Consider the following 12,503-nt stretch of genomic DNA (forward strand, 5'->3'; position numbering starts at 1 on the left):
GGTGTGACTGCCACTGATGTAGTGAGACGATTTTAGAGCCACATATAGATCAGTACAGACAGCTCTCACTTGTAAGAACCCAACATAACCTTGTATTAATAACACAGAAGCTTGTATGCAAACACTGCTAAGCCAGGGCGCTGCACATTGGTTTTGAAAAGGCAAATTCAAACATGATTATTCTCAAATAACATCGTCAAGGCTTTGCTCTCTATTTCTTTTCTTCCTCACACACACACACACACACACACACACACACACACACACACACACACACACACGCACACACACACACACACACACACACGCACTGTCCTCCCTACTCCGTCTTTCCCCCCTTTACTCTTTTTCTTTGACTGTGTGTGAGTACACACCCCGAGGCTGACTGGATGTGAGGAGACAGCATTACTCTACTAGCTATAAATACACCCTTGTAGTAATGTACAGAGAGCATGCAACCTCAGAAAACACAGCACATATCACACACACACACACACACACACACACACACACACACACACACACACACACACACTGCTGTTGTCATGTGAAACATCTTGAAACGCCAACACTGGTCATCTCCGTGTTATTGCTGACTTACATTTGAGGCTGTCTACGAGCATCTATTCCTGATTGACTGTAGACAAAAACTGTATATCCCAACATCCAAGAGTGTAAACTATTATCAAAGCAACATTTTTGGCGCAACATATTGATCCTGTAAGACATACAACATTACAACATCCTAAGCACCCAGCTGTCGGTTTACTATCATTCTAATTTCATTAGTCAAGTTCATTTGCTTTTTGTATGAAACAGATTCATGACAACGCAATATATTTTTTTAAGATACTGTATATAGTTTGATATTATTGAATCATCATTGCTGTATATTCTACGGACTTTGCTGAAAATAAAATTGCGCTATTTTAAAATTGCTGGTAAGGTTTCTCACAGAATACATTTTCAGGAAAAAAATGATTGTATTTCTGTTTTCTAAATACATGAACACATGTGCACAAACGCGATCATCAGTTTAGGTCTATGTCTGCATGACTGTGCAGAGCAACAGCACACATGAATGCGCATGTGCTGTCTTACATGCACTCATGCATGCCGGTGATGTGCCCACTGCCCAGGCACAAACAGAAGTGCAATAAAGTGCACAGACGCACACAGACAGACACACAGATGATGCACACACACACACATACATTCTTGTACTTCTACCTTTGTGGGGAAACTCATTGACAGGTCTTTGAACAAGTGAGGACCAGGCAAAATTTCCTCACTTTCCAAAAACGTCCTCACTCCGATGGTTAAAAGCTTAGAACTTGTCCTCACAAAGATGCCTGTACACACACACACACACACACACACACACACACACACACACACACACACACACACACACACACACACACACACACACACAATGACTTACCTTTCATCTGTGATTCATACTCGGCCAGGCTGCCCTTCTCCCTCCTCAGCTTTCCATGTGCAGTCATCATCTTTGACCTCTTGTTACTGAGATCCTTCCCTTACTCGACCCTGGTTCTTCTGCTAGCAGCAGCAGCACAGTCTGCCCTCCTGAACCCTGTGGAGGCCTGGCTCTGTAGTCTGGGACCTTTCACCCTTTGCCCCCTTGGCCTTACTGCTCTAAAGCCTTGTGCAATGCAGCAACATCAGCAGTGTTTATGGGCGGCTCTCGGCGTGGCTGTCAGTGGTGTGGATATGTTGATTGAATCCCCTGGGACTTCTCTGGTCTGGATTGCTGATCCATAGGTCATCTGCAGGCACACAGAAAACAGTAAGGGGAGAACGGTTAGAGGAGAAGTGGATAATATGAATGACAAGAGGAGCACAGGAGGCAAGAGAGAGAGAGAGAGAGAGAGAGAGAGAGAGAGAGAGAGAGAGAGAGAGAGAGAGATTTATTTGGAGCAAAATGAGAGGATGAGAGGAACATTTATTTGAACAAGTTCAACTCTGCCGAATGACCTCTCACAATTAAAAAAAGCCTACTCATCGGAGAAGGATTATTTTTAATGATGAGAGGTCATTTGTGTGTGTGTGTGTGTGTGTGTGTGTGTGTGTGTGTGTGTGTGTGTGTATGTCTCGTCATTTACTGTCCCTCAGGTTGTGGCATGTTGAGTCATATTGGGCAGCACAAACACGCATATACACACACACATACACATACAGTGTATATAAGATTTTATCAACATGTTATAATTGATATAAACGGTATAGATATAATATATATATATTGTATTTAAGTTATAACGTTTATATAATTAATATAAATCAATCTTAATGTTGTGTTAATGTTCATATTACAGTTTACAGTGAACTGTCCGAATATTTGAATAGATTGCGTTTTTGTTATTGAAACTTTCATGCCCATTTTAATTGAATTGAAAAATTGAGAGAGAGAGAGAGAGAGAGAGAGAGAGAGAGAGAGAGAGAGAGAGAGAGAGAGAGAGAGAGAGAGAGAGAGAGAGAGAGAGCGAGAGAGAGAGAGAGATAGAGAGAGAGAGATTAGTAATGAGGCCAGGGCCACACAGACAGAGATAGGGACAGTGACACTAGAGAACAGACAGGCGGGCCAGGGGGACGGACAGCAGAGTGGACAGGAGGAGGGCAGAGATGGGGATGGAGTGTGAGGGACTGGGGGAGGGGCAGATGGAAGGTGGTGAGTAAGAGTATAGTAATGAAGGACATTCAATGCCTTGAGGTCGGGGGCTAGGGTTGGGAGTGTCCGTAAAGGTCATGGTGAAATGCACGTCATGAAAAAAGCAAAGCATGTATCTCCAATGTTCGTTTTAATTTTTTTTTACACACTGTTCTGTTTTGTACTGGGCAAATTTAGAAAAAGATAAGATAAGATAACTACATTTACAGTGTGATGTACTGAATACCCTTTGAAGACCCACTTCAATACCAATGAACTATTTCTCACAGATGCTTTGTGGGTTATCATTGTTGTTTACTCATGTTACAGGTGGAGTAAGCAATTCTGGAGAATTCTTGTTGTCAAAGTCACTTGTTGTCGAAATCAGTGAATATCTCCTCTTAATCTGCAACCTGTCCGTAAATAACTGGTGTTAATACACAGCCTAAGCTCTGTAAAGGGTGTAATGTAAATAAAGGGGTCCTCCGCAGCTAAAGTAAAAGGCCCATTTACAGAGCCTAGGCTGTGTACTAAAACTGGATTTTCTTTTTCAGCACACACACAGTACGGACAGGTATCGTGAGGAGATATTCACTGATTTTGACAAAAAGTGATTTTGGCAGCATGCTTTCTCCAGAATCGCTGACTCCACCATACTCTTTCATTCATTCTATTATGTCTACCTTGTTCCATAGTGGATGGGACAAAATGCTACAACACCCATGAGCCTCAGCTGCAGATGCTTTTGAGAAGAAACCAGTCAATGGCCACAACAGTTTCAAAACCCTTCGAGTATATCAAGTCATCATGTAGTCTTTAGTGGTCCACCATCCAGAATATTAAGCTATGTCATTAGTGGCTTCTGTTGTGCCTACACAGAGTGTCTCATTTGAAATGTTGTAAAGGGTTAATGGGTTAAGTCTAACGCATGTTTACATAAGTTTCTCTGTAGAATCAACGATCCCAGACCCCTGTGGAGGTCATAAACTCATTTAAGATGGGATAGTCCCTTTTAAAAGGTTGGTTAATCCAGCCAGACCTTTGGGGACTGAGTCTCTGCAAGTTCCACAGGATGAAACTCTATTTGGAAGCTACCATAAAGTTCAAACCAGACATGGCAGGGCCCAGGCACCCTGCTGTGTTTACCCAGTCATATCTTATAGGCCTTTCACACCGCCGCAAAATCGGAGCTAGTTCTGGGCTTGTTCGGAGTTAGAGCCAGTGTTTTGGTTTCACACCGCCAGAGAGCCTGCTCCGGGCCGTAAAAACCGGGGGAACTCATACCCCAGGATTGAGCAGGGTTTGATAAGAACTGCTTGCGCGAACGGTTGGGGGAGGGATTATCCTGACCAACCAGAGCAACTCAAACCTCATGCCCGCCATATTTAAAAACACCGCTACTACGAGACGTAAACATAACATAATTACCGAACGTAGCGATCAAATTGACCGGCGAGAATACGCTGTATGGGTCCTGTTTGCTTAAGAAAGCAAAGCGAGAGCCAACAAGTGTAAAAATAAGACGTATTCGCCGCTGTTGTTGTGCTTAAAGCTAGCGGTAGCTTTAGCGTTAGCCACAAGAGCAGCGGCGTCGGGTGACGTACACACACGTTTACAGTGACGTCATGACGTTGCTCTCTTGCCGGCTCCATGGCTGTCTCCGGTCGATGTGAAACCAACCGGTTCATAACTGGGATAAGGCTGTAACCAGTTTTGAACTGACCCCAACACCAGCCTGGAACTGACTCTTGGTTCATTTTGGTGTGAAAGGCCTATTAGTGACACAAGCTTCAAAGCAAAGCTTGCTTTTCCTAAGAAAGGAAAAGCATTATTGGCTGGTTTGAATGTAAACACTGCTTGCTGATATTAGCAATTGATCTACCCATGGCTTAAAAGCCACTTCAAACTCTCGCGTGACGTCAAACTCTCGCGTCTGCCATCTAAATTCATCTAAATTCTAAAGTGCCGTTCCTCTGTCACACACACACACACACACACACACACACACACACACTACACATGTGCACACACCTGCACATAAATAGAAATACATGGGTTTATAATCTAAACTGTTCTTATTATTGCTTGTGCTATGTCTGCTTTCTTATAGACTTATGTGTATTGTTTTAATCAACTTGCCGAAGTAAATAAACCCTTACATTTTGATTTTCAGAAGCAGTGTCTGTGATATTTGTGTCTTGTATTTTACTAATGGCTGGTAAATAAGGTTTATGCTCGAATATTCACTCCTTCATTATCTTAAATGTACATTGTAACCAACTTTGACATTTTCAAGGTAAATCCCTTTAACATTATGAGACTGTTTTTCTGATTTGATTCAAAGTTCCCTTTTTCAAAGGGTGGTGCTCCGTATGTATTAATAAGTAATTTGATTAGCTGGACTAATTTAATTGATCATTAATTAACAATTTTTCTTAATATTATTAATTTCCATGAAATTAATAATATTCTTGACTTTGACCAAATCTACCCCTTATGAATTCCCAACACTTCTAACTAAAAGTATCCCTGGGATTCGTAGTTTTACAAACTTGTAACTTCCACGTTCTATCAAAGAAGCAGGTATTTTGGAACTTATTTGTATTTATTTATTATTTACACTTGGGTGTTCAGGCAAAACGCATTGGCCAACTTTGAGACAGCGCAATCACAAATCAGAACATTTCAGTCGGCCGCATTGATTTTAACCATTAAATCTGTCTCTATAGCAAGCCTTCCAACTTTATGGCAGGCAATACAAAAGGCAGAGTATGTCTTGCTTTAACTGACTGAGACTGCAGGGTATTGTTGAATGAGATGACAGTGGAAATGAGCTTCTAAACTGCTGTAAACTGCAGTAGAGTCTAGAGGTCCAGCTAAAGTCTAAATTTGAAAGTTTGCTAAAACTAAATGCTAACATTGCATTACACACAGGCACTCGCTGCAACTGAGAAGATGAGGTCACACACAGTAATTCTTGCCTCTCTAGACACAAACACACATGCATGCACGCACTCTTGCACACACACACACACACACACACACACACACACACACACACACACACACACACACACACACACACACACCACACACACAGACAACTTCACTTCCTACATCCTGTTTCTCAACAGGTTTCAGCAACATTCGCCAACATGTGCTGCTTTCACCGGAAACACTGTTTCTCAGTCAGCCTCAAGCGATTACTTGTTTAAAAACCCAAATCAATAGGTAAATTGTGACCAGAAAACAACAACAGACTCACTCTAACACAAACATGATTTACAGTTGTATGGCCTATCACTGACTGTGTAGAATTGCAACTTAATATTGCAGTTGCAGGTCTGAAAAAACAAGAGGGAATCGTTTAAAAGATCCAATCTGTTATGCATAGGTTGTATCTGTGCCATCATCTACCAAGTGTTGAATCGATACCTACTTTCATTTTCCACAGTCTAGAACTGTACAGAGGATGTGTGCAGACACACTTACACAGTTACGGTTTCAGAGAGAAGCAGAGACTAAATGGAGAAGTAACAGTGAAGAAACATGCAGAGAGCTTTTCTGCCAATGAGCCTGTGAGGGCCAAATGAGACCGTGGAGGCTCCGGAGGCCTTAATCAACGCGCGACCTTAATCTGCACGGAACAAAGAGGAAGGGAATGATCTGAGGAGGCGAGAGAGAGAGAGAGAGAGAGAGAGAGCTCCAGAAAAATAGGGCCAGGGGCAGGGCAGTGAGGGCCAAGAAATGGAAGTTATCAGGGAACAGTGTTCCATATTTAAAGCAATAGTTCAACATTTTTTATTCTTAGCTTCTTGCTTCATTCTCCGGCTCACGAAAAGGTGACAGAAACCGCTCTTGTAACTGTGCGTGCATTTTCTATACATGAATGGGAACAGGTGGATCATCGCTAGTTAGCTTAGCTCAAACACTGGTAGTCAAGGGTAGCCAGTCAAGAGATACACTTTACAACATCCCTAAATGCTCCTGTATGCTTGTTGGGACTTGTTTTCTTTTTAACACGTTATGTTGCAAGCCCCAAACAAGCACACAGGAGCATTGAGTGATGTTGTAAAGTTTATCGTCTGACCTGTTCCCATTGACTACCAGTGTTTGAGCTAAGCTAACCTGGATGAGCGATCTTTGCCCATTTCTACATCCAAAATGCATGCACAGTTACAGGAACAGTCTCCTTTTTTTTTAGCCGGAAAACAAGTCAAAAAGCTAAAGATTAAAAAATGTTGAACTATTCCTTTAAAGTCAAGGTCATTGAGAGAAGGAGGTCATGTGGTACACATCGGGGAATATCAAATAGATTAGACAAGAGAGGATACATCGGGTACAGTGTGATAGATTCTCTTTGCCGCTAAGGGGATTTTTTTTTATCTTGAGAAAAAATACATATTAGCTACTAAGCTGAAGTAATACAAGTTAGATATGGGGTTTGATGTTATAGCCTAAATGCTCTGTTGGGATTTCCTGAAATTGCTTCGAGGAGAAAACCACACGTTGACCCCGTTACTGTACATGACGTTATCTTGTGTCGTTTTGCTTGCAGAAATATATGCCATTTTTTCTTCTTCTATTCTAACAGCTGCATTGCTTCTTACGAGTCCAACATTGTCACTGATCCAGGGGAGCCTGACCACTGGGAAAAATGAAACTGCAAACTGCCAAAGCATTCACATATGTATCCTTGTTTTTTTCTTAGCGCAGTATGATCACACTTAAACAGTGAAATGGTAAAATGATGTATGGGAGGGTTGCTGAACATGATCATATGCTAATCTGTGCTGTTAGACACTGTAACAGATGTATGGAGACTGCTCTGAACACAAGTCAGGTAGAGTGAGGTGTGAAACTCATTGGTGCGACAGACAATTGGAGAGGCTCTTATAGACACAAGATACAATCACAGTATTACAATACTGATTGTATCTATAAGAGCCACATGCGTCAATGCTGATCCTTTCTGCCGCAGAAGGAAGCAGGGAGATTAACAGCAGCTGGAAGAGTAGAATAGAATAGAATGGAACATGATAGATGTTATTGGAGAGCTCTATATAGTGCTGAAAACAATTTGAAGAATAAAGCATCCAACAAAATAAAAGCGTCTCAGAATGATTGTTCTGTAGCAAGCAACGTGTCTGTTTACAGAGCCTAGGCTGTGTATTAGCCCTGGCTTTTTTTTTTGAAGCGCACATACAGTAAACAGACAGATGGTGAGGAGATATTCACTGATTTTGACAACAAGCATTCTCCAGTATCGCTGACTTACATAAAGGGGCACTCCACCTAATATACACATCAAGGTCAGTTTACGCATCTTGACAAGTAGCACTTAGCGTTCTTATGCTGAAGAGAAATGGTCTATAAACAATAACTGATAGTTCCATAATGTCCTCTACATGATGACATCTTCAGGGTTAGCCGAACTTTGGCTTGGATGCAGCAAATTTGTTACAGAAACCTTGCATTACAATACTGTTTAACTGTGTGTAGCTCTAAAATGTATGGTGTTTTGCAGATAAAATGGGACTAATAAAAAATGGCATTAAGTTGCATTATGGGGGAATTTAGGATCCAGTGTTGTTGGAGCTTCACCCATACTACAGACTCAAAGTCAGGATATCTTGGCCTCTACACAGCATTGAAATTGACCATAATTTGTCAAATCAGTCTCTTGTCAATAACCCCTGGCTATACGTTATGAAACGGTATTGTTCGGTAGCCCTTTAAGTTTTTTATTATTAGCCACATACAGCTACTTAATAAGTATGTAGCAAAACTGTTAAATTGAGTGCTTAACATTTTTTACTTTTTATTTGTAAAAAGAAAGGAAAGTGTTATTTATTTTTCAAAAGTTAAACATACCCTTTTGGGTGAAGGATACTCGACCGATCAGACTTCTTCTGTACTTTCCCTTGGTTGTGCTCCTGCTGCAAAACACTGAACAGATCTGTTTTCAACCCCTGGAAGCTAAATGCTATGTCAGCTCATTCATTGGCTGATTGCAAAGAAAATCTGAAAGCAGCAACCAGACAGTATACAGCCTACCTGATCATCACACTATGCTGCCCTCACAACCGGCTTTGGTTCTAGGTGTCGTTGGAACTTGTCAAGAGATAAGATTAGCTATATACAAAGTTGCAAAATCCAAAATATATCATGCCACTAACAACGTTTGCTTAATGCCACAGTCTCTCTCTCTCTCTCTCTCTCCCTCTCTCTCTCTCTCTCTCTCTCTCTCTCTCTCTCTCTCTCTCTCTCTCTCTCTCTCTCTCTCTCTCTCTCCTCTCTCTCTCTCTCTCTCTCTCTCTCTCTCTCTCTCTCTCTCCCTAAACCCCTTCATAGCTTTCTCAACGGCTACTTATGCAGCAGACACCATAACAAACAGGAAAACCCTATCATAGTGTAACACTGCACCATCTATAGAGAATGACTGTGTATACCTGCATACTTCACCACAGCCTAATCCTGGTTGTCATCATCACTGCCAAAAACACACAGCACAGCGGGGACGAAGGCTTTCAAGGTGGCAGTGGAGAACTGCACAATGCATCGCTTAAAGGAATAGTTCAGCCTTTTTAGCTTTTTGCCTCAATGGGAGGCTTAAGTAAAAGGCGACAGAAACCGTTCCTGTAACATGTGCATGCATTTTTTACTATATATTTCATTTCATTTCCTTTATGGGCAAAAGGTCACTTGTCCAGGTTAGATTAGCTCAAAACAGTGGTAGTCAAGGGGACCAGGTCAAAATATAAACTTTACAACATCAACTAAAGGCTCCTGTGTGCTTGTGGAGACTTGTTTATTTATCACATTATGTTACACTATTTTTTTCTTGCACGTTATGTCATTTTAGAATCAAATATACTGGAAAGAAACCTGGACGAACCTGTGTCCATCACGTAGGTATTTGGAACGTATGTATTTGTTAAGTGTAGCAAAGTGTTGCCACCAGCTGAATAGCCTTTGGTAATGTAGCTTGGGTAAGTCTATTTCCCCACACAGAACAAGGTGCCTTTTAGATTCTGGCTTGGTACCTAATTACAGTATAACTCAGAGGAAACCTTGGCATCAGATATTGGGCTGCAAAATGAAAGCCAAAGGCCACAAAAAAGAACTCCCACTACCGTCTACATTTCTCAGGACCTGCCATGGTCAGCTTTTATATAAAGGAGCATTAACAGGCAATGTCCCCTGGCAGAGAGGCAAAGTATAAATAAAACTATAAACAAAAATGTGAAATGAAAATAGTTGTGCATAGATGAGTGCTGTGTGCCAATAGGCCTGCATGTTTGCTTCTCAGGTTCTGCTAAAATACTGCACTCTCTACTGTATACTCAACTCAATTTATCTGAAAGCTAGAGATATTAGTTACTAGGCAGATGCACAATAAATGACATTACAGCAATGCATCAAAACTATAATAAAATAAAATAATATATTGTTCTGAAATGTGGCATTCTACATAATGGCTTTTTCAATTGAGATGTAAACTATATTTTGATGATAAAACTTTGTGTCTGTTCTTTAACTGGAGGACCATTTTAAATGCCGATTTTGAATAATTTGACTTTTACTGTTTAAGTAAAAGTGCAGATTTTTTCTTTTTCAACTACATGGCAAAACAAACATCACGGAGTAATTGTAAACTTTGCAAATAATGTTTTAAATTTTGAGCGAATGTGTCGTTGTTGGTAGTGACACTTTCCTAAGTGATGTCGCCAACCACGACTCACATCTGTATTGCTGCATGTTTGAGGAAATGGCAGTTGATCAGAATGTGGATCACTTCATGCACCTTAAACATGTGCAATACAGTCTGTGTGCAGAACAACTGGTTTCTGGGTTGTTTTGATGGAGAGAAGGCAAAATGGTCAACCATCACATTAGACCAGACTTGGCCTTGCTTTTGCCATTGCAATTTTTTAAAGAACAGTATTTAACTAGTGAGCTGCATTGATTTAGTTAGTCAATTGTACACAAGGTACATTGAAATGTGTCTTTTCGTATATATCCCCTCTCAAGTTTTCCACTTAGGAGGGAGTCCAAGCACAGGGTCAGCCATAGTACAGCACCCATGGAGCGGTTTGGCGTTAAGTGCCTTGCTCAAGGACACAATGGAAGAGTTGGTGGGCACCGTCGATGTAATATCAGCCACCACTACTAGTTTTAATACTAACACCCTCCTGTCTGGTGCCGGGGATCCAACCAGCGACCTCGTAGTAACTGGTCGGAAACCCCAAAATCAATATGGACAGTAAGCTACAGGTAAACATACCTATCGTTTACTGTCCATGTTCTAAGCACAATCATAGTCATGTTTAAGAAACTAAACTATATATACTGAACATATATATATTAAAAAGACCTGTCTGTAGGAGCTTTTAACAGCACAAAGGAAATGCTACTTAGATGCCATTGAGAAGGGTGTTTAAGCCATTTGCCTTCTATTCATTATATAATGAGTAAATGTGAATTAGCTGTCTGTAGTGCACGTGATAAGCAGAGGAGAGGGGGGATTAAGGTTCTACAGCTCTTGACAGCACAAGAGAGTGGAGTGATATTTACAATGGCTGTAAATCAGCCCATATGGTCAAGGCACCGTAGCAGCAACACCACACAATGGCCACGTAAACACCTCAGCATCATTACACACAGGCCTGTAAACACACACACGCACACACACACACAGACACACAGACACACACACAAAACACACAGAAAAATTGTGCACACATATTACATAATTAATAGCCCTGACAGTCTGTAGCCACATCCATTTGTCCACTTAGGAAAAGCCCTAGTGAATACAGTGTCCCTTTAAAAAACACTGAACTATATATAAACAACACACAGACATTTTCACTTTAGTCACGCATGTACCCAAACACGCGCGCACACACACACACGCGCGCACACACACACACACACACACACATAGCCTATATCTAAACACACAGCTTGTTATTGTATTGATGAGCATGACAGCCGTACATACCTCACTTTGTGGTCCTCCTCTGTCTCCTTTCTATCTTTTCTCCTCCTCTCGTGTCATCCCTCGTTCTCTCCGTCTCTCTCTCACACACACAGACACACTCACACAGAGCGAGCTGTGCGTTTGAATCGGACAGATTTCTCTCAGCTCAGTACCCTCTCCTTCCTCTATCTCTATCTCTCTAATTTCTCAGTCACACTCAAAAACAGCCCTCCCTCCCTCTTCTCTTTCCTCACTCTCTCTCTCCTCCCATTCCCCTCCCTCTCTCTCCTCTTGTCTGCCTGGTGAAGCAGAGCCAAAGCCCCCACAACCCCAAGCCACGCCCCCCCTCTCTCTCCTCTCCTCCGGGCGGCTATAAATACCGCTGCTGCTATGAATACACTGCCTTTCCTCCATCAGCATCCCCTGCTCTCTCTCTCCCTCCCTCTTTCCATCCCTTTCTCTCTCTCTCTCTCTAAATCTTTTTCCTGATGACCTTGTATTATTCGTCCCCTTTACAAAGACCATCACATGACCAGCACCTTTTTTTTCCCTCCTGTTGGCTATGCAACCGTTTCCCACGCGTGCACAAACAAACATGCATGTATAAGGGCTATAATGCTCTAGGGCAGATGTGTCCTCAAGCAGCTGCAGGATTTGCTCACACACACACACACACACACACACACACACACACACACACACACACAAACACACACACACACACACACAAAAGAACCACAGACTTGCATAATAAGCACATCCACAGACAAACGGTGTTTCGTAGTAGGCTAACCGTAGCCTGTGTTTCCTGTCTGTTGCGCCCGGATGCGGTGCGTTTTTCTT

At 41.8% G+C, this 12,503-nt stretch overlaps 1 protein-coding gene across 1 annotated transcript in view; it reads right to left on the reverse strand.

The window, feature by feature from the left end:
• The window catches only part of LOC307252688 (SLIT-ROBO Rho GTPase-activating protein 3-like), a 30,691-nt gene extending 18,888 nt beyond the window's left edge, over window positions 1–11,803 (reverse strand). The window contains exons 1-2 of the mRNA XM_080030428.1: window positions 11,682–11,803; window positions 1,445–1,793 (exon numbers count right to left, since the gene is read on the reverse strand). Coding sequence (XP_079886554.1) covers window positions 1,445–1,514 — 70 coding nt within the window. The 5' untranslated portion in view covers window positions 1,515–1,793; window positions 11,682–11,803. The remainder of the gene's footprint in view (window positions 1–1,444; window positions 1,794–11,681) is intronic.
• Between the last annotated feature and the right edge of the window lie 700 nt (window positions 11,804–12,503).

The sequence above is a fragment of the Ammodytes marinus genome (genome assembly GCF_949987685.1).
Source record: "Ammodytes marinus genome assembly, chromosome: 7".
NCBI lineage: Eukaryota > Metazoa > Chordata > Actinopteri > Uranoscopiformes > Ammodytidae > Ammodytes > Ammodytes marinus.